General features: G+C 31.1%; 1 protein-coding gene across 1 annotated transcript in view; it reads left to right on the plus strand.

The window, feature by feature from the left end:
- LOC111711096 (cholecystokinin receptor type A) overlaps positions 1–12982 on the plus strand; it is a 16639-nt gene extending 3657 nt beyond the window's left edge. Inside the window, exons 5-11 of the mRNA XM_023485348.1 lie at positions 260–309; positions 1859–1921; positions 4232–4278; positions 5204–5347; positions 9208–9337; positions 11635–11693; positions 12346–12982. Of these exons, the coding sequence (XP_023341116.1) occupies positions 260–309; positions 1859–1921; positions 4232–4278; positions 5204–5347; positions 9208–9337; positions 11635–11693; positions 12346–12370 (518 nt within the window). The 3' untranslated portion in view covers positions 12371–12982. The remainder of the gene's footprint in view (positions 1–259; positions 310–1858; positions 1922–4231; positions 4279–5203; positions 5348–9207; positions 9338–11634; positions 11694–12345) is intronic.
- The last annotated feature ends 11486 nt before the right edge of the window (positions 12983–24468 follow it).

The raw sequence follows: 24468 nt of genomic DNA on the forward strand, positions 1-24468 counted from the left end.
GGGGGGGGGGGGGGAAGAGAGCCTGTAAGCAGTGATTTTTTTTTCGTCTGCTCTTTCTTGTAATTATGATTTATGCACTTTGAATTTTGTAATTTAATTGAACATTTTCTAAATTGAAAATTGAAAAATACATTTCTTCCATTTCATTTCCGCATTTTCAGGTTCTCGCTTCATTAATATTTTTGACTTAAATGTTATATTTATGAAGCAAATACATAGTTTTTAAAGTTGAAAATTTCAAAAACTTTTTTATTTTTAGGATATGAACCAACACGGGCTAACGTCAGTTCTATCAGTATTCAGAGCAAGGTAATAATAGTATTTATAATATTAATATTAAGAACAATATTAAAAATAATAATAATGATAATAATAATCATAGTAATAATGGTTATATAAAAATGAGTTATTCAAATTTAGTCTTTGAACACACATATTACTCAGCACAAGGTATAGAGATTGTAATGTATATGTTTTCAGAAATAATTGTTCAATCCTTCATACTTTTAAAACTATTGTGTTCAATTCTTAATTCAGAATCAACAAAAAAGAATTGTAGTTTCCGAGCAAATGTTATATATTCTAATTTAATGTTATGTAATATTTCTTTACCAAATGATTATTTGATCCTCCCGGGTGCACTGCTGTAGGTAGGATCATGAATCATTAATAAAATGCCTTACTCCAACAGTACTTCCAGTCTGTATCAATCCAGATACAACTCTTTCAATCTCTATCTACTTGACTGAACAATGTTATTTAATTTATCTTTCAAAACTGGGTTTATTCCTACCATTCTTAAAACTGCAAAAATCGTTCCAATCTTCAAGGCTGGGGAAACGGACAATTTTACTAATTATAGGCCTATAGGTTTGCTTTCTTCGTTTTCAAAACTTCTAGAAAAACTACTTTATGAACATCAGTATGACTTCAAAGAAAATCACAACACTACTCAACCCTTAATTCATTTCTTAGATAAAATATACAACGCACTAAATGAATCTGTATTCAAATATACTCTGGGAATTTTTATAGATTTAACTAAAGCTTTTGATACCTGTGATGTTGACATTCTACTGAGCAAGCTTGAACACTAAGGATTTCGTGGGACTTCTAACTTATGGTTTTAAAAATGATTTAAATGGAAGAAAAAAATTTACTTCAATCAGAGGTGTTGACTCTTCACTTAAAGAAATCTCTTGTGGTGTACCACAAGGGTCGATCTTAGGACCAATTTTATTTTTAATTCTTATCAATGACCTTCCTAAAGCATCGACATTTTTTACAATTCTTTTGCTGATGATACAGCACTATGTTCAGTTCAGCTAGTTTAATATAACATTGTTCAGGTTCTCTGTTCATCTACTGGAACTATGTTCAGTTCAGCTAGTTTAACATAACATTGTTCAGGTTCTCTGTTCATATACTGGAACTATGTTTAGTTTACTTAGTTTAACATAACATTGTTCAGGTTCTCTGTTCAACTACTGGAACAATGTTCAGTTCAGCTAGTTTAACATAACATTGTTGAGGTTCTCTGTTCATCTACTGGAACTATGTTCAGTTCAGCTAGTTTAACATAACATTGTTCAGGTTCTCTGTTCATCTACTTCATCTACTGGAACTATGTTCAGTTTACTTAGTTTAACATAAAATTGTTCAGGTTCTCTGTTCATCTACTGGAACTATGTTCAGTTCAGCTAGTTTAACATATAGTTTAACATAACATTGTTCAGGTTCTCTGTTCATCTACTGGAACTTTGTTTAGTTCAGCTAGTTTAACATGACATTGTTCAAGTTCTCTGTTCATCTACTGGAACTTTGTTCAATTCAGCTAGTTTAACATAAAATTGTTTAGGTTCTCTGTTCATCTGCCGGAAATACCGAAAAAATAAACCAGAGCCGGAAGCAAATAATCAAGGTTTGGATGCAAATTTTCAACTATAATCGGATTTTTTTATTCGTGACGTGCCAAGAAAAGTAACAGAGACCAAATTTAAAAATTACTTAGAGGTAGCTGAACCATATTGTCGTAGTTCAACCCCTTCTGTTGTGAGCCAATTCAATCTATTGAGAAGTGATTAAACTATTTATAAACTAAAAACTAAAAATATATATTTTGATATGTTAAATACACTCGAATGGCAAGAATAGAATTCGATATTTATGAATAATTGCTAAAAAAAATACAGAGGCTATATCAGTTACCAATTTGATTCGGATTCAGCTCACACTCCCTTACATTTTTCGCCAACACGTCCTTAAACCGAGATTTTTTTATTGAAACTCGGGTATCCGGACTTTGATGTTTAAAATTTCAAACTAAAAATAGTGTCCTGTGGAAATTATTACAAAGACTCAGTTCCTTTCCTGGATAAATATCACGCAAAACTGATGTGAATCTAAATATTCGAGCCGTGCCAATTAACATTTTCTGTCCTATAGTTTGTACTGTACCGCCAATTTACAATTACTAAAGCGGCAGATCTGTGTGTACATATGTACAGTCTTTAAGCTTTTCTTTAGTCACTTGCACAATGAACAATTTAAAAAAGGACAAAGAATTCACAAAAAATATATAATTATTCTCACTTACATATTTTTAACCAAAATTATTTTAAAATTGCGGACATTTTGATCGAAATAACGTTAATATCCGAACATTTTTTCATAAATTTAATTAAATTTTTCGTAATTTGGAAATGTTTTCAAAAGTTCGATAAAACGAGTTTTCATAAAAACTAAAAATTCTTAGCACCAAACATTATAAGTCATCCGCTAAGTGTATGCATCTCTTTCTTGTAGATCGATTTAGAAATTTTAGATTCAATCTACTTACACAAAATTAAAGATAATCGCATTCGTTTTATTTATGTTGTTCGTTCATCTTCGAAAACGACCCATTTTGTTCGTTTTTTTCAATCGTTCAAAAAAATGTTTTTGTTTGTTCTCAAAATTATCGTTAATGTTCGAATTATTTCGTTCGTCCCGAAAAATCGTTTATTCAATAAAATCGTTCTTTGCTATCGTTTTTCAAGCTCGTTCGAACGATTTGTAATCTTGTTTACAACACAATACACAGTACACACATTGAAGTTTGACAATATCAAATTTGATTTCCTCTCACTTGAAAAGTTCCAAATTCAAATGATAAAGTTTTTGAATTCAATCCTACAAGTTACACTGTTTGAAGAAACTCTTACTTTTAAATTTTTGAACTTTTCTTTTTTTATTAATAGTTTGAGAGCCCATATTGTTCTTGTTATCCATCTGACAGATGTTGAAGCCTGCAGGGCCTTAACTGGGTCCTTCTTTTGGTGGGGAGGGGGAGGTGCCCTCAAATAAGATCATAAAGGGGCATCTGTCCGGTTGACCCCCCCCCCGTCAATTACGGCAATGAGATGTCTTTTATCAAAAGTAAAATTCATGAAATTGAACAATTGATGATGATTTCAAAAAGAAATGAAAGAAATTAAATCTAATTCGAAATTCGAATTTTAAATTTACTCGTTTCTTCAAATAATGAAGGCCTTATATACACAGTAGTAACCACTGTGTGTCTGTTGTTACGGACGGTGTTTGTTTGTAGGTCAGATCATAACTCTTGAACCCCTGGACCGATTTTCCCCAAAATTAAAAAAATTTCTTAGTTTGGTTTAACAATTCTAAATTGAGTTGGTTCACTTAGAAAAACTTTTGTTTTGAGTAAAAGCTGTGTTCTCAATTTAGCTATAGTGTTTTTAAAATATTTTTTGCTATTCTCACATTTTTGACAATTAACATGAAAAATAAAATTTTGTAAAATTTTGACCCGACAGGTTCAGCCGGTTCGACGTTTATTGGAGACGAAAAGTTTCTCTAAGTGAACCAACTCAATTTAGAATATTTATATATACTATAGATAGGCTTTGATTTTAATTTTAATTTTTAAGTGTTTCTCTGTGTTAAATTATCAAACATGAACAAAAAATCGTGGATTTATTGTATTTTCGTAGATTTAGGAAAATCGAAAATTTTAATAGTAAATTTTTTTGACCATCCATAAACCTTCCTCAATGTCATGTCAGGTCCCACACAAATTTGGACCCGATCGGTTCAGCCGATTTGATGCTTTTTGTAAACAAACGGAGATACAAGCAACGTATATAGATATTCATAGATATAAAAGATAGATAGATACATATAAATGTAATAGATAATTCAAACTACCGGGTAACCAAAAATATTTTAGATGCTCTTGGTGATTATACTCCTGTTTATACTCTGTTGGTGTCCCAGGTATAGTTTTATACTCGGTTTATACTCATACCGTAGAACGTAGCGTCCATACAAATCACAAATTAAATTATTCCACTCAGATCGTAAATAATTCAATTAAATTTAAAATTAATCATTCAGATATTACAACCTATAATCATCGAATTTAATTTGATGCATTTGTAAATATTTAATATTTAATAACATTTTTCCTTTGTTTCATAATCTAAGCGACGTTTATTTGGCCGCTAGCTGTGTCTCTGTTCTCGATGCTTCAGGGGCTCCATGTGGGAGAAACACCATAAAAACCCATCATAATTAAAGTACATCATATTTAAAACAAATAGAAAATATTATGAAATATCACTTTATATCATATAAGAATGCATCAAATTAAATTCTGTAATACTAGGTCATAATATCTAGATGGTTAGTTTGAAATTAAATTGAATTATTAACGATCTGACTAACAGGTGAATTATTGCATGGACGCTACGCTCTTCAGCACGAATCGTGTATAATCATTTTCTCCTTATAGACGCAACAGATAGAAGTAAGATTAGTATTCGACGTTCTATACCCCCTTTCATTTTTCGCGAACACTCTCTTTAAAATCTAATTTTTTCTTCATTTCATTCTTTATTATGAATTTTTTGTTAAATCTAAATAGGCGTCCATCGGGTCGATCTGAGCTCATCTGAGACCAGTAAGTCCGTCAAAGCCGAATGTTTCTGACAATATCCTCCAAATTGCTTCTGTATCGGAAATCCGCAAATCATTTAGTTAGAGAAATTACAATTGAAAATAATAGCAATTATAATCTATTTCACTGTTACAAGACATTTAAGGATATTACTGTGAATCGGACATGTCTCTCTTCAGAAAAAGAGGAAAAAGAGGAAAAAAAGGACCCCTTGAAATAATGCTTACAGCCCCTTTAATTCAGGTTTCTGCTAAACCTGGTAAAATGGTACTCTGGGCTCCTCCCCTCCAGGCCCGACTTCTTCCTGGGCTCTCCGTTCTACTACTTCTCTACTTCCGCTAAAATACTTCCGGTTATTCACGCTATGCTCAATCCAATCATATACAGGTAGGGTTGTTAATCGCTTTTAAAAACGATCAAAAAGCCGATCGTTTTTAAAAACAAATTTTTTTTTCTAAAAAAAACTATCGTTTTTTTAAACATTATCGAGACAAATAACCTTAATGTTTTCTGACCTAAGGTTTTTCCGACCAAAAATGTATTTTCTTTTCTAAAGGTCTTTAAAAATTCTGAACGGTCGTTAACGATCGTTATAGATTGTTCTTCGTTAACGACCTTTTTTAAATAACGAAAAAAAATAATCGTTTTTTAAAAAAGTGGAACCGATCAATCCTTATTTACAATATAGGTAGAATTTACTATTAATGTAATATTTATATATTTATTTAATATTGATTGATACACTCTGAGGAACCAAGGAAAAGTTGTTAGTCCGGTTTAACATCAGTTGATTGGGTGGATTTTTATAGGGAAAACTCAAGCAAAAGCTGGGTCCCATGCGTATGATATTAATAATATTATAATTGCTTTTATTAAAAGTATTAATTAGAAATACTTAAATACATCCAAAATTTAAAAACTGTAAACAAATTTATCTTAAGAAAATGAAAAGGGGAAAAAACTAACCAAAATCTTTAATTTTAAAACAGTTGTATTTAGCTCATTTTTTGCAAATGTTTAAAATAAACATCTTTGGAAATTGTCGACTTTTTGTGGAATCTTTTAAAGTCCAAAAACCTTAAAAGTTTTTGGAAAATGAACTGGAAGTAGTAGAGTGAGGAATATACAATATACAGTGCTACCCACAGCGCATGAGACGACACACTAGAATTCTTTTAATATAAAACAAGATGTCCCAACAATATCGTCTTTGTTCCATGCGTGATTATTTAGTAAAATAATTTTGCAGTATTACAGTTAAAACTCCTGGGATTTCAAAAATGTGTTCTTTCATTTTTTTACTTTTAAAATTGATATTAGGAAAGTAATGTCAAGATTCAAGTTTATTAATTATCAAAAAAAAACTGTCCAACTGTTTAATTTCTCCGTCAATTTCAAAGAAATAAAGAAGGTAGACCTCATTTTGGAAACCTCATTAGACTTTCATTATTTCTTTGATGCACGTTATGTCATTTATCAACTAACGGAAATCAAAGACGATAATCAAGTCGTCTATCTTTTTCCATTTTTATCGAGACACCCTGTATTAACATAAATATGAACATATATCTCTTCTGTCTTGAATATCGCCTTTTAGTGTATCCTCATTTTATGTGGGTCACCCTGTAAACGAAATATTCCAACGAAATCACTTTCTTGGATTTTATATATTTTTTTTGGAAAGGCATAATTGAGGCTGTCATAAAAATAGGATTTTTAAGTTACTAATAAAACAATTTTTGTTTTGTAAGAACATCAAATACGCACAAAGATTGCTTTAACCGTCGTCTTCCTATTCCCAATTTTTCTGGTTCTCTCTGCAACGTGACAGTTTTTGTCAGTTCCATATTATTCTACAATTGAGCTTCTTCGAAAGATTTAAGTTTAAACCAACTTTTCATAAAAGCCTGTTATTGTCATTTATATATATCTTGAACAAATTTAAAGAATATTAAATTTATTGATATTAAAATGGTATCACATGAAAATATCACTTGAATATTTCTATTTACTTGATTTGCAGCTTCTGATTGAGGGCTCTTTTATTCATATTTGTTTATTGTGAGTCCAATGAAACTCAAGTTGTGTCGAAAGAATTGTGATTTTTTTATGATCAGATGTGAATTGTGTCAAAAGAAGTGTGAAGTGTTTCCAAAGAAATGCGAATTGTGTCTAGGAAATGTGAATTGTGTCTAAAAACAACTGTGAACTTTGTCTAGGAAAATGTGAATCGTGTGTAATGAAATGTGAATTGTGTCAAAACAAATGTAAATTGTGTCTAAAGAAAATGTGAATTGTGTCTAAAGAAAATGTGAATGTGATTTGTGTCTAGGAAAATGTGAATTGTGTCAAAATAAAATGTGAATTGCGTCTAAAGAAAATGTGAAATGTGTCTAAAGAAAATGTGAATCAAGTCTAAATGAAATGTGAATTGTGTCTAAAAAACTGTGAACTGTGTCTAGGTTAATGTAAATTTTGTGTAATGAAATGTAAATTGTGTCAAAACAAAATGTAAATTGTGTCTTCTGAAAATGTGAATTGCGTCTGAAGAAAATGTGAATTGTGTCTAAAGAAAATGTGAATTAAGTCTAGGAAAAAGTGTCTCAAAAAATATGAATTGCGTCAAAAAAAGTGTGAAATGTAAAATATTCTTACGACTTTTTTATTGTAAAGAAATTCAATAAAATGTTTGTTTTTTGATTTGATATCCACAAATTCAAATTTAAAAAAAATTAACCTAAATCAAAAATCCCAAATTCTATTCTTGATGTAACTTTCGAAACGTAATTTCCAAAAAATAAAACGAACAAGGTTTTAACATTTTTTTAAAAGATTTCAAATAAAGTCCTTTATTTTCAAGAAATATTTTCATTTCTTCTCAAATGAAGAAGTTATCATTTCGTAGAATCTTCAATCTTGAGTTTAATTTCAAAGTTGTTAAATTCTTTTATTTTAATTTCATGCCTGATTGATCGTTGTTAGATGATTTCTCAGCATATCTTTATTGTAACCCTTCAATAGAAAAGTTTTATTCATGGCTCACATTTGTACCTTTTAAACATTTATTGACTGTACTGTACATGTTTTTAATATAATGTTCTATATTTTTCACTGTTAATGTTTCTAGTTTGATGTGCCAAAGTGTTGTACTGTACATATTTCTAGTTTGTTGTGCGCCGAAGTGTTGTACTGTACATGTTTCTAGTTTGATGTGCTCAAGTGTTGTACTGTACATGTTTCTAGTTTGTTGTGATCAAGTGTTGTACTGTATGTACATGTTTCTAGTTTGATGTGCCGAAGTTTTGTACTGTACATGTTTCTAGTTTGATGTGCCGAAGTGTTGTACTGTACATGTTTCTAGTTTGATGTGCCGAAGTTTTGTACTGTACATGTTTCTAGTTTGATGTGCCGAAGTTTTGTACTGTACATGTTTCTAGTTTGATGTGCCGAAGTTTTGTACTGTACATGTTTCTAGTTTGATGTGCCGAAGTGTTGTACTGTACATGTTTCTAGTTTAATGTGCTCAAGTGATGTACTGCAGTACATGTTTCTAGTTTGATGTGCTGAAGTTTTGTACTGTACATGTTTCTAGTTTGATGTGCTCAAGTGTTGTACTGTACTTACATGTTTCTAGTTTGATGTGCCAAAGTGTTGTACTGTACATATTTCTAGTTTATTGTGCGCTGAAGTGTTGTACTGTACATGTTTCTAGTTTGATGTGCCGAAGTGTTGTACTTTAAATGTTTCTAGTTTGATGTGCCGAAGTGTTGTACTGTACATGTTTCTAATTTGATGTGCCTAAGTGTTGTACTTTACATGTTTCTAATTTGATGTGCCGAAGTGTTGTACTGTACATGTTTCTAGTTTGATGTGCCGAAGTGCTGTACTGTACATGTTTCTAATTTGATGTGCCGAAGTGTTGTACTGTACATGTTTCTAGTTTGATGTGCCGAAGTGTTGTACTGTACATGTTTCTAGATTGTTGTGCGCTGAAGTGTTGTACTGTACATGTTTCTAGTTTGATGTGCCGAAGTGTTGTACTGTAAATGTTTCTATTTTGATGTGCTCAAGTGTTGTACTGTACATGTTTCTAGTTTGTTGTGCTCAAGTGTTGTACTGCAGTACATGTTTCTAGTTTGATGTGCCGAAGTGTTGTACTGTACATGTTTCTAGTTTATGTACCGAAGTGTTGTACTGTACATGTTTCTAGTTTGATTTGCCGAAGTGTTGTACTGTTCATGTTTCAGTTTGATGTGCCGAAGTGTACGACAGATGATCTTCTCCTGTTTCTCTCCCAGTACACAGAGCAACAGCCGTAATGTTTGTAGTGTAATAAGAAGAAGTGAAGCTTGGAATGATCAATCATTTGAACTCCAGGTATATAGGAATTTATAGAAATATATAGGAACATATAGGAATATATAGGAATGTATAAGAATATATAGGAATATATAGGAATATATAGGAATAATACGAATCTATGTAAGAATATATAGGAATATATAGGAATAATACGAATCTATGTAAGAATATATAGGAATAATACGAATCTATGTAAGAATATATAGGAATTTATAGGAATAATACGAATCTATGTAAGAATATATAGGAATAATACGAATCTATGTAAGAATATATAGGAATAATACGAATCTATGTAAGAATGTCTCATGAAAAAAGATTATCTCTTTAAAAAAGTCCTAAGTTTTGATTCCTGGGACTTTTTTTCTCTAAAATAATAAGGGGGCTACCAATAACGTATCAGGAAATACGATCACAGGAATTAAAGTCCTGAAGAAAAAGCCTTGGGAAAATGATGTCAATTCTTAGACGTTTTCATAAGAAGGACTCTTCTTGTATGCATATGCATATTGAATAAATCTATGTGTGTTTTAAGACCCTTTCTTCCATGGATGTAAACATCCTTTGTTCCCATGCATTTTCCACCATAAGAGGATTTTTTTCCCGGACACTTTTTTGTATAAAAAAGTTCTAGAAAATAAAGTCACATAATGAAAGGACTTTATTTCCAGAGATTTTTTATTTCAAGGACTTTTTTAGTGCCAAATTATAGGAAATTTTTTAGAGAACTTTTTTGGCGGTTACCAAATAGTCCTGTGTACTCATTTTAGAAAATTGTACCTAGAATAGGAATATGGATCTTATATGTATATTAATCAGTAATTGATATCTGTTTATTTGTTTGAATAATTTGTTTGTTATAATTTCTGAATTTCTGAATTTCTGAGTCCATTAGCGCGGATAGCGCCTGGTCCAATCAGGGTTCAGTCATGTGTTTGTTGTCTATTCTGAGCCAATAGAAATTGCATGGCGGTAACATCTTTCATCCTATCTAGTTCANATTATTACTCAGGCTCTAAATGCCACACAGGGACACAAGCGTAGCTTATCAATCTAGCTATTATTACTCAGGCTCTAAATGCCACACAAGGACACAAGCGTAGCTTAATAATCTAGCTATTACTCAGGCTCTACATGCCACAAAGGGACACAAGCGTAGCTTATCAATCTAGCTATTACTCAGGCTCTAAATGCCACACAGGGACACAAGCATTGGCTATTTATCAAGTCCTTAATCGATCCCTCCCTTAAACAAGGTATGATCTCAACCCGAATACACTGTAATCAAAGCAGAGTTCTGATTCTAACTAATTGTATTTAAGGTTTATAGGTTACAAGTTAATTCAATAGACGTAATTACAGTTCCTACGTTGTTATCAATATCTCATGATTTAAGGCGAATCATGTTACGTATTACAGTACAATCAGAAATTGTCGCAATCTAAGATATACGTCATATATATCACATAAATAAACTAAATATGCTACGTATTCATTCAGAACGCACTTCAAATGAATAATTTTTTTTTATGTACAAACATTGATTATCAATAATGTACAATGTGCTGAAAATTTTACGAAATATAGAATATCCCGATATTTTTTACATGATCTATGCCCTGTATGGCATCTATGCCCTGTATGACGTATATGCCCTTTGTGACCTCGTTTTTCGTTTCGTTCTTATTTTTTTCATTTTTGGAAAAAAACGATCGGTTTTGAAAACGAACCTTTCGTTTTGAACTTTCAAAAAACGAAAAACAATCGTGTTTTAAAAACAAAACAAATAACCTGAATGTTTTCTGACATCGGCTATTCCGACAAAAAAATGTATTTTCTTTTCAAAAACGATCTTTTTTAAAAACGATATTTAAAAAAACGATTGTTTTCAAAAACGATCGTTACGTTTTTCGTTTTTTCTTCGTTGTTTTCAAATTGAAAAAATTGTTTTCCAAAAAAAGTGGAAAAGATCCATCCCTACCTTTATGTCCTTTATGTCCTTATGACCTCTATACACTGTATGACCTCTATAAGCTTTATAACCTATATGCCCTTTATGTCCTCTATGACCTTTATGTCCTTTATTACCTTTATGACTTTTATAACCTTATGACCTCTATAAAATTTATGACCCCTATGACCTCAATGACCTATATATCCTCTTTGACCTTTATGACCTCTTTGACCTCTTTAAATGACCTGTGACATATGCATATGTCCTTTATTATATGTGTTATATCTACATATGTCCTATTTAACTTGTATGACCTTTATATGACCTGAATGACCTTTATTACCTCCAAGATGTCTAGGAGGATGCAGGTGAAAGATCCCAGCCATCCTTCCATGGAACTGGAACAACATTTATCAGGTATATTCTATTCAAGAATATAATCCAAGGGCTAACACATTGAACTTTTGGAACAAGGAATACTTTTTTAGCACTGAATCGTATTATATCATTTCCTTTAAAGTTTAATTTTATGTTTTTAATTATTTTAAATGATTGACATTTGAAATTTTAGAATTTTATGAATAAAATACCAATAAATCCCCCATGTAATATTGGCAGAGTGGGATTCATGTTGTGTGCACTGCCCCGGAAAATTCCAAAACAGAGAAAGGGGGATTGAATTTTGTAGATCCAGAAAAATAATATCTGTGGGATGCCTGCGTAGAGAATGGCAGCTGGTGGGGTCTTAAATGTAAGACATGTGGCCGCAGCGGTCGGCCCCCTAGCCTGTCCTAGCCGCAGCGCTCGGCCCAGAAAGTGTCATAACTTAACCTAACCGTGGCCGCAGCGGTCGGCCCCCTAGCCTGTCCTAGCCGCAGCGCTCGGCCCAGAAAGTGCCTTAACCTAACCTAACCCTAAATAAATACTAATTTAATTATTTTTCTGGATCTTCAAAATTCAATCCCCCTCTCTCTGTTTTGGAATTTTCCGGGGCATTGCACACAACATGAATCCCACTCTCCCTGTAATATTGGATAGCAACAAGGAAATTTGTATTCCAACATTTTAGGACAAGTGACCAGGATCTTCGATAAGTTAGACAGGTTGAACAATAACTAAACCAGACAATAGACCGGTTGAACACTTGCAAACAAATTAGACTTGCTGATCAATCTGTTGATTTATCAAGCAGCACTGCACATCTTGTTTGATTTTCTCCAACTAATTTTCAACAACAACCGTCTGGAAAAAAATCATTATAAAACAGAAATATCAAAAACACAAAAAATCACAAAAAAACACAACAAGACATTTAAATTAGGAAGTGATTTCAAAACATAAAACATACATTTTATCTTAAAACGAACCACGTTTTGTACAATTGACCTAAAGACCGTATGAGTTTTCGAAAAATGAAAGACTCAGTGTGCTTCACTAAATATGATACAGTGGTATCCATAAAACTGTAAAATCGGAAAACAATATAAATGTATTTGATGTTGTTCTAAAACAAATCATTTAACTAGTAGCTTGAAAGTTAATATGTTAAGTGCACACTGAATAGTTAATATTTTTCATGTTCACTGATCCCGCGATTTAACAAATTCGGTAAAATACGGCTTGTGTCTTAGCTGTCGTTGGGCCTTATTTACGGCTTGAGCTTTCGGATTCAAGCTGCATCTTATTTTTAACAGAATTGAGTTCAAAAAACCGGTTTAATATTCTATTTGGCGAATTTTTATGGTAGGAATTGGCGCATTCCAGGTTTTGATGAGAACAAGACTCAACATTGAGCCTTATTCTCCAATGTAACCAACCAAGTCCTTAAGTCGAGCCGAATATCTTGCAGCTGTCAATCACGTGACACAAGCTGTCGTCAGAGTTGGGTCGAAGATCGGGTCTTAAAGTCGGGTTTAAGGAATTATACGACTCAATCCAAAAATTTTAAATCGCGGGCTCTGGACTATTTAAGATCAGTCGTCTTTCTTTTGTCGACGCGCGTTTATATCAATGCAATGAAGACGAACTTCAATTTAAATTTTTTTATTTCTATCAAGCTTTCATACATCATTGTGACACATAATCATTAATTAACAACTTATACTGTTTTTTTTTGTAAACTTGTGAGTTAAAAGAAACTTGCTAGAAAACAAAACTTAAATAGTATTCTTCAATTGTATTGTTATAAACGCTGACCTTTGTATTACAGGTCGTCTTCTCGAGAAATAGATCATTGATAATATATTGTATGTTAAATTGTGGAATTGATCATTACTTAACAAAAAGTTTCACACCAATCCCTTTTTTAATATTGACATTTCTTATAAACATTTATCAATGAAGATATTGAAGTTGCCATTCGTAGCTTGTTTGCCATTGCTTGGGTAAAATACCAGACAATGTTGTTTTGTGTTATTTTAATAATGTTATAATGTAAAGTTTATATATAAATTAACTGTTGTTTTTGAATATCTAAAGTAGAAACATGGATTTGTTATAAATTATTTACACAGATTCTTGATCTAGCACAGACAAATTCGTTCAGAATTTTGCCATTTACTCCTTTTAAGCTGGAACAAAATACAAGAGCTTTATATAGCTAAAAAGGTGCAAAGGCTTTGCATTACTTCAAGCATGGGCTTGTATATTGGTGCAAAATATTCATAGCTGTCTGTATCTTTGTGCTAAATATTTTTTAAATATTTTTTTTCATTCCAAAGTTGTTCAGAAAGAATGGATCATGAAATCGTTCATTACATTAGTCATGGGAACAAAATTCTAAATTATTTAAATTTGGATGCTATTGGTTAAAACAGATTTGGTTTATATTTCTATTTCTCGAACACGCATTATGACCATTTCAAGAAATAAGAATTTAACGACTGTAGAATTACATATTGGCTGTACACAACATTTATATTAGGATACCATATTTAAAAAACAAAAAACATTTTAATCTTTCGGGGTTCTCAATTTAGAACGCTTCAGACAAACATAAACTTAGTGTAGCCGAAATTTGATCGATTGTTAAAAAACGAATTTTTCAAAAGACCTTAACAGCTTCATCTGCAAATAATAAATCCTTATTTCAATCCCAACTTAGTGCAGTCATGATGGGATTTCGATGGGATCATAGGGTGTTCCTAAACGGCTGATTGATTGATTATTTGATTGATTGATTGATTGATTAGTTTAATGCTAATGTGTGAAACTCTTAATCAAATCATTGGACAGTTTAATTTTATGATTTTTTTTGTGTCCAATTCTGAACAATTTTGCTTTATCATTTAAAAATCCCTACTCAAGTATAAACGAGTATAAACCCTGTATATCTGTGAGCCCATGAAAGCAATCAGAATGGCTTTAAATACTCATCAATAATCAACATTTAAAGATTTATGATTTTTATTGATTTACGTTGGTAGACGATAATATCAGTACAATAGAGACGTCTATTTTATTTAAATTTTATTGTTAACTAGCTTTTTTGAAATTACAAGTTTAAATTATAATTAGATCCTGATCGAGTTACAAAATATATGTTTTTTTAGATACAGTTTTTAACACAGAATATTTATTTATGCAACTGTCTTGTGTTATCAGGCGGGACAATATGTTTTTTTTGGCCGGGATTTTTACTTTTTTTTCGTTTGTTTAAGGTTTAAATTCAAGATTTTTAATCAAGAACAAAAAAGATTATTTCCCAAATGATAACACAATACAGTTGGTCTTTGCTTATTACTTATTTGCCTCGGAACGAAAAAGATTATGAAAATGCGGGAATAAATTTCTCTAAAAATTGAATAAAGTATTTTCATATTTGTAACATATCGTTTAAACCATAAGCATACATTGATCATGATCAACACTAATTACATCATTGAAATTAAGTTTTTGTCACAAACTCAAATTTTCTAATCCCTGTATGTTTCCAACCTGGTATTGATAGCTTTGATATTTCAAACTTAAATTATTTGATTTAACATAACTCATAGTTTGAAATAAAAAAGGTCTACAACATTGCGTTGCAAAGATATAGGAACTAGAAAATTAGAGTTTTTGTGACAATAACTCATTCCTTTGATTTAAAACTAAAACTTTTTTGTCAAGCAATACTTAAGTTGTATGTACATTGTACATACGTGGTACATAAAATTATAATAATTAAAAGGCTGCCATGTATCATCATGTTTACAAAGATTTAACTATGAGATGCTTCCTACCTTTTTCTTGATTGTAATAATGATGTAATTTTAAAGATAAATTGATTTATTTTGTGATCCGTCATAATAAAATGAATAATCATGATAAACTATTATATTGTCAATATAACTATATAGACAATATAATAATAATATTTAGTAAAAGTAAATTAAACCTATGTAAAGCATAAAGTCTGACCGCGTCAACCTTATTGCACCGGTTAGTCCTGTCCATAGAGCTAGATACAGTACAAACTGGGACCAGAAAGGTTGACCCGGCTCGAAGATTCAACTTTACTACGGCTGCCCGTGTTAAGATTATGTAAAAACTTTGGATATAAACAATGAACAGTTAAAGAAACTTGTGATCCTTTATTTTAAAATGGAAATGTCCGATTCACCTTTATCTGATTAAATGAGTGAAAATCTAGCTTAAAAGTGTTTCATTCTAACAATTTCCTCTTTTGTTTATGGAGCAGATATCTGCAAGTCAATTAGAGAAACAACAATAGTAAATAACCTATTTTTTAAGTAAACAACTTGGATGTTTTATCTATGCTTGATGATAAGAAAGAATTCTTTATATGATTAATAAAGTTGCTGCTTCCCAATTCATTTCTTTTCAATAAAAAAGTGTTTATAATATTATTACAACTTATTTTATCTAATTTTCTTTAATGAGATATTTTAAATATGTTATATGTATAGATATACACGCGCAGATTAAATGAATTGATTTTTTGATTTTCTAATCCCTATATCTTTGCAACCTGTTGGTATTAAGCTTTGATTTCAAACTTAGATTTTTTTTATCAAACAATACTGATATTGGGATTAACAAAAACTCAATTCCTTCCTGCAAATCATCATGTTTTGTAATAGTGTTGAACGACGTAAAAATGTAAAAAATAATTTCTAAAAATCCTTTACGTATATATTAAAAACCAAATTTTATGTTGTAAAATTTGTATACGTGTTATACGGTGTTACCTGTAATAAGTCTTAATTACATTATAAGAATAATAACTATAATTTCTCATAATTGACCAAAAAAAACCGATCAACAAATAATAAATAATAGTTTTAAAACTATTTTTTATTATGTGCACAAAAGCTTGTTTTGAAAATATCAAAAGCTTGAAAGAAGAAATATTGTAATTTCTTTTTGTATTTATTGTAATCTAAATCTAATTTTTTTAAGAATACAATTTTTTAAATCTTATATTTTCGAAAATTGTTTCTTCAGTAAGATTATTAGAAACAATCAGATACATTATAACTATTTTACGACAGTTTAGAAATGACCAGAGCTGGGAACTTTAGAATGGATAACCTTTAATCCCAACTACTTAATCTGAATATCCACTGTGGAAACTTAAAATTTTTTTCTTAATCCACTCTTTTTCTCTTTTTATCCGGACATAATTTTCTCCAATGAGAGTGCAGAAATATAGTTGTACATATAATTGTATTGACCAATGACAGCCTTGAAAATAAATTCTATCCCATGAGAGAAATCCGCAATTTCTAACAAATAAAGAGTTTGTTGTCGGCCATTTTGTAAATTAATCGGTGAATAAAAATATTTAATAACAGGTTTGAGATTCTTTTGTAACCAATTTTAACTAAACTGTAGTAATAAATAAATGGGTGAGAAATTAAGTGGAGGCCCTTCCAGTCAAGAAAACGAACCAATCTGGCATCCTTAGAATCCATTTTGTTGATCTAAATATTTAATCTCAAGACTAACCTAATCTCGAGATTATGTTAGTCGCGAGATTAGCAAAAACAGAGCATTAATCCTGACATCCATCATTCTAAAGTTCCAGGCTCTGGACACTTATCTGAATATCGGGATCAGTGCTTGATGTCGGTCTTTTGATATCCTTAGCGTAATTGTACACAAAAGTTCCAAAATCAATCCTGTTAAGGTTTTCTAAAGATTTTTCTCCATCAAAAACTTTATGATTCAATCTTAACAGTCAAACAAACTTTCCTAATCTACCAGCAGTTCAGGAGAAAATTTTGTAAATGCAATTTTTAAAAGAAATCAAAATTATTTCAACTTATCAAGAAATCAAATAAGAAATCACAGCTTTATGTGGAAAGACAAATATTAATAATAAAAGAGACTAATTCCAATATTATTAAATGTATATTTATGTATATTTATATATGTTGTCTCAAATAAACTGTTTTTTATAGTTTTTTTTCAGATGATGAGAGAACAGTTAGTATTTAATGCACAGTCACCGAAGGGGCGTACAAAGGGGGATTTAAAATTCAATTACTTAAAGGGAGTGTTCGCGAAAAATGAAATGGGGTATAGGCTTAATGCGATAAAAAGCGCTTTTGATCGCTACTAATCTTACTTCTATCTGTTGCGTCTATAAGGAGAAAGTTGTTAAAAACGACTAACACCGAAGAACGCAGCGCCCATACAAATTCGGAAAGATGCAACTTTCAACTCGGATCGTAAACAAATCAATTTAATTCTAAACAAATCATTCAAATATTACAAACAACAGTCATCGGTTATTTTTCGACGCATTCCCAAGTACTTTTTATTATTATGTATCCACTGTATGTTTCTCTATTACTCTCTGAGTCTTCGAAGTCCTGATTAGTCTCCTGGAGACTATCATTAGTCCTCAGTCCTCTTTAATCTCCCCCACCACTCCTCCCCTAATGTAGTCTACCCCCTGGCCTTCATTGGGATTGCAGGAAGACCTGCCAAACACTTGCATTATGCCTATAGTTATATAATTGTTTCTCAAGTAGCTGTATAGATAAGAGAAATAAGGGGGGGGGGCGATTTTAAATCAAAGGGAAATAATAAGGTGAAATTTGAAAATAAATGGCGCGCTCCGCCAATTATCTTTTGAAACTATTTTACTGTATTCCAATTTTCCCACTTTGGGATTCTTGGGTCTCCTCCCCTCCCCCTGGGGGGGGGGGGGGGGAATCCAAACCAACAAAATTTGATTGTCAATTTCTTTTTTTAAATCCGTGGATTTAAAAAAAAATATATTTTACACTGTATAACTAAAAGAACATGTTTACAATTGAGCGCGAAGCGCCCTGTAAGCCTAGTGTGCATAAATTATATATCACATAGTGTAAATATTACTTTAAACGAAGCGAAAGGAAGATGTCATAGTCTAACTATAGTCAATAAGAAAACATGGATATTAGATATTTTTCCTAAATCAATACGTTTTTATAACTTAAATTAGGATGTTTTTTTTTGTTTTTTTTTGCACAGATTTTCTTTTAAGAGTTAAAATGTAAGTGTAAACAGAGCAAATGTTTTATTCTAAATATTTGCTTTTTTACACAATGTTAAATTTTGACCCTGACAGAGAATATACGCAAAAAACGACCCAAAAATGTTGCAAAAACAAACGTGTTGTAACAGTCGTTGTTGAATTGTTTTTAGGATAAGATGTGGAAAAGTTTAATAAAAGCAAACTTTAATATTAATTAGTTTTATTATTTTTTTATTATTATGACTGACTTTCTTTCAGCCGATAAAATAGTTAGAAATTCTATTAAAAATGATGAGCAAAGCGCCACTTCTTTTATAGTAGAAATATATAGCGTTATAACGTTGTCATATTTTCTGCGTTATTGTAAAAGTTTTCGCGAAATTTTCAGTTTAAATTTGGTGGTTTTTGTTCAAATTTTACCATCCATAGACATGCCCTGGGGTTAGTGAGTTGCCATATTAAAATTGGGCCCGATCGGTTCAGTCGCTTTAATGTGGTTCAAACGAAAAACCGATAAGCAAAGTAATACATCAGATTCAGATTTAAGAATTTTCGGAATTCATTTGACAAAACATCCTTCCACTGGTATTATTAAATCATGTTTTTTAAATGGAATTTTTACAAAAGAACAAAAAAAGCTGCCTCGAAAAGGTTTTATCGATAAAAAATGAGAAGAAAAAACCCTAGTAAAAGTCAAAATGAAAAATTTTGAAACGCATATCAATGAATTTCAAAAGATCAATATGCCTTTTTATATTTTTATCATCAAATCCATTCAAGACAGCCATTTTTGAATTTTGTGAAAGTATGCAACGTATATATTATACCTAAGAATGCAAAGTATATAATAAAAATTTTCTTCTGACGAAATATTTTAACTTCTTAATAAATACAGTTGTTTTAGCCGTTAAAAGCCCCTAATCTGAAACTTAATTTACTTCTTTAGGAAATATATTTTGTTTTTTTTTATTTCATCCTTTTATTGTTTAACAAAGAATTAATGATAAAAAAGATATATTTCAGTGTTTTGACAATTTAAACTCTACTTAACATTTTTTAACAATAACCTATAGGGTTGAATAACCTATAAGCAAGGCAAAAAATCAAAATGGAGAACTATTTTTTAAAATTCTAATTTTTGTATATCCATTGATACTTTTTGTGTGTAATTTGATAGTGTTTGAGGAGAAAATGTCTGCAGAAATTTACTAAAATGCGATTTAATGGTCTCACGCTCTCAAGCTAAAATTGTTGAGAATTTTGCCAATTACTTCTAAAAACCAAAGCTAACAACAAGTGCTTTACGGTGCTGAAATGTACATGTAAAGAGCTACAGAAAAGCATAAGTAAGATTTCTATTTAGCTCATTATCCAATTAGAGATAAATCTTTAGATCGGCGCTATAACAGCAAAGGGAAATATTTACTTCTACTAAAACCATGTTGCAGCATATCCTGGTTTTCATGTACCCTAGCAGAGATAGTGTTAAAAATTAATGAGACTGTTTTTAAGCAGGCTGAATCTATGTTGAATAAGTGTCACCTATTGCTAGTGTTACCAATTACCAAGTATCACAAATCAATAGTTTTATAATAACAAAAATACTGGAGGTATTTATAAATTTATTCAGTTGTAAGCTGGCGTCAGGATAGTTCAGACGTAGAAATTCAGTGCTCTGCTCTGAGTATCCGGAGCCCATGTACAGCCGGGGAGCACTGTGCAAAATTAAAACATGGGAGCACCTGCATGCACTTTAAAACAGGAAAACAAAGAAGTTTGGGGTCTTTCTCAATTTCTTCTCCTCTCTCTCGTCAGAAACAAGAAAAATAGAAACATAGATAGAAGAATGCTGGGACAATGATATGCCAGTTTTTTAATCTGCCGTCTCCGATACCTGGCCGCCTATGCATGAAGAACAGACTATAACTGTCGAAAATGCCACATTCTGAGCCACAAAGCCACAACTCCCCATCTTGCACTATACAAACTGACAGTTGTAAATACATATTATACAATGCATATCAATTAAAAAATTATAAGAAAACATCAATAATGAAGATTAATTATTTAGCAAAAGGAAAAACTTCAAAGTTAAACCTTAAATTTCGATAGAAAGGGTTACCCACAAATTTGGGACTAAGATAACGGTTAATTCTGGATGTGAGGGTCAAAATACATGTTTTTCTAAGAATTGTTTGCGTACTTTAAAGAAATCCTCAATGCCCGATTCACAACGATACCTTTGAAAGCTTTGTCTTTGTACCATTATCAATGGTACCGTTGTGGGTCGGACATTGTCATCTTTGTGCTTACAATCTCATTAAAAAGATTGTTTAATAAAACAATAAGTTTTAAAAGAAAAATTGGTCAATCACCGCAATAAAATTCAAGTAAAAAATTGAACCATTTCACAGAGTGTTCTAATTTCTAGAATTAAGATTATTTTCTGTAAGTATTTTTTTCATGCAGGTATACAGGCAGATGTAATTCATATTCAAGCCTTCAGTCAGGCAGTGAAAGCAGTGCAGGCTGTGACTTCTATAGTTTGCTCTACATTAATATTGATTTTACACAGGCAGACTAAACATATGTAACCAAACTTAGATGTATATATATATTTACATATAAATCGTGCCTATATACATACACCCTTACATATATACCGTACATATATACCATACTTATATACATACATATATATCCCATACTGATATTTATATATACTCACACAAGAATGAATTGTATAAAATAAATCTAAATATAATTTACCATTTAGTGATTTAAAGTCAATTTTAACTGTCAAAATTCAAAATTTAAGGAAGTGTTTTACTGTGTAAACTTTGCCTTTCTTGCTTCTAGAAAATAACATTAATATTAATCAAACCAAATAAACTTATTCTGAAAAAAAACCTTTGCCAAGTAAGAAAATAGCCTTCATATAATCTTGAATTGCCAAAATTACAAAACATAAAACAATACAATATTTGCTCAAGGGTTTAGATAAAATACAATATGTGTTCAAGGGTTTAGATAAAATACAATATTTGTTCAAGGGTTTAGATAAAATAAAATATGTGTTCAAGGGTTTATATAAAATACAATATGTGTTTAAGGGTTTATATAAAATACAATATGTGTTCAAGGGTTTAGATAAAATACAATATGTGTTCAAGGGTTTAGATAAAATACAATATGTGTTCAAGGGTTTAGATAAAATACAATATGTGTTCAAGGGTTTAGATAAAATACAATATGTGTTCAAGGGTTTAGATAAAATACAATATGTGTTCAAGGGTTTAGATAAAATACAATATGTGTTCAAGGGTTTAGATAAAATACAATATGTGTTCAAGGGTTTAGATAAAATACAATATTTGTTCAAGGGTTTATATAAAATACAATATGTGTTCAAGGGTTTATATAAAATACAATATGTGTTCAAGGGTTTATATAAAATACAATATGTGTTCAAGGGTTTATATAAAATATCGTTTAATAACCTAGACGTCTACAACACAGGGTAAAATATGAGAGGTTTAAAAACCAGAAATAAATCAAAGGAAACATAAAACATTATTATCAGGAAAATGTAGAGAAATGGACCAATATAACAAGGAAAATGAAATTTTCTCAAATTGTTGGCATGTTTACCAAGATTAAATAAAAAGTGTAAAAACAGAAAATAAAGAACGCATAAAGGTGCACGTATTTTACTGTAAGATAAGCACAGGTTCTTAAATTATCACCATTCTTAATATTTTGTCCGACACAAAAACTAAGCTGACACTTGTGACGTCAGAATACAGCTGTACTGAAAGTGTAAAAATTCTGAGTTTGCCATCTATTGTACTAGAATCTATTTGGGTTTAACTAAATCCCATTTAACACAAATCGTTAAGTTAGACTTTTTTGAACTTTTTATTTTACAGGACGACCCGCAAACGATAAAGTTTAAGAAATGACTTTACTGAATTCATTTAACCCTTTTATTTGCTAAAATGGTTTCAAACATTCTTAAAACGTGTTTTTAACAAGTAATCCAGTTTACTCTTAAAAAATAATATTCGAACATCAGGTCAACATTAAACTGAAGACTCATTCATTAGCTTTCACTAAACACGATTCGAACTATAATTACGCAACTTGTAGATAATCAATTTTGGTGCTTTTTAGGCCAAATTGGCCGTGAGAATTTTAGTTAGGCATTTTTCATTTTCATTTTGTTTATTACTTTTATCGCTCACACCGGACTAACCTTCTTCTATTCTATTTCTTCTATTTGAAATCCTACGTGTTTTGATCTATAATTAAACATCCTTTAATTTTACGAATTTGTTTGTTTTATACTTTACATTCAAAATGTATATGCTGGCAAAACAGCGTTTAAGAAAAAAGGCTAAAAATAATGTTTAATGGGTCAAATTGTGATCGAAAGTCACAACTTTCTGGAATATTGACAGAACCATTAAATCCACATGTGCGCTATGTACCCTCATTTTCATCTCTGGTAATTACTAAAACATTTCTGTAGCCCTGACCTATATTATGCTAGATGAAGGGCCCGGCGTTGCCCGTTGAAAAAAAAATTATAAAAAAAAATTTGAAAACGGAAAAATCGATTTTTTAGCTTTTGTCACCCCCTGGCTACCCATGAGTGTATACAACAAATTTCAGCCCATTTGGTCCAGCCGTTTGCCGAATAGGGAACATATATGGGAATGTCTTCTCTTATTATTATAGAAGATATATCTTTCTATATAAATATGTAGTATAATCTTTGTTTGTATGTTCTGCGAACATATTGAAACCAGTTCTCTCTGGGTGGAATTTGTTAACAAGAATATATGCCTCAGTGTTCGTTTAGTATGCGAGGAGGTTAAAAGCGTTGAATTTTGATAATTTTGTTAAGTCACATAATAGTATCCTATGACCAGAATATTTAATTGATTATTTATGTGAAAGATGGATCCCATGTCAGGCTTCGACATCCGTCTTTTGTTTACATTAGCGCCCAGAGACAGCATTACAAAAGATGCGTACACCTCTTAAATAACTTTCCTTGCTTATTAAATCCTTGGGAGAGGGGGGGGGGGGAACGCCAGCTACAACAATTTCTTGTCCGATCCCAATTCTCCTCGTTTTCTCGTCAGAGCCATCTCAAAATCCCAGTCTTTTGATTTAGGTCAAACTTAAATCTCTTCTGCCTCCGTAATGATATGAAATAAATAGTAAAATATCTGGCATACCTCTGCCTATCATTGTCCCCATGGAACCACCCGGAAAAATTCGATGGTTTTTACAATAGTAAACAAAAAAGATTAAAGTTCTATAAACTCGGAATTATTTGCGTCATTTTACACTTGGAATATCTGAAAATGCGCATAAAAAATAGCAACATTTTTAAGGACATGGAACTCGAAAACTTTAATTCAATTGAAACCATTTTTCTTGATTTACAACAATTCAATATTTCATTTAAGCCCTAACGTGGCCCGATTCTTTAAAAAAAGTTTTATCAGGGAGGATTAGACACTTTGAAAAAATTAATATTGAATGGACGAGGATTTTGAAGTGACTCGGATGAGAACTCAGTTTATGTTTTTTTTCTTTTCTTTGATCCGCCGGTGTATGGAGGGGGTAGACGTAGCATAAGATTTTAAATTGATTTGTTATACATTCCTTAAGTACGTGCAGTTTGAATTCTATAATGATTTAATAATT

The sequence above is a fragment of the Eurytemora carolleeae genome, unplaced genomic scaffold (assembly GCF_000591075.1).
Source record: "Eurytemora carolleeae unplaced genomic scaffold, Eaff_2.0 scaffold1116, whole genome shotgun sequence".
Taxonomy (NCBI): Eukaryota; Metazoa; Arthropoda; class Copepoda; order Calanoida; family Temoridae; genus Eurytemora; species Eurytemora carolleeae.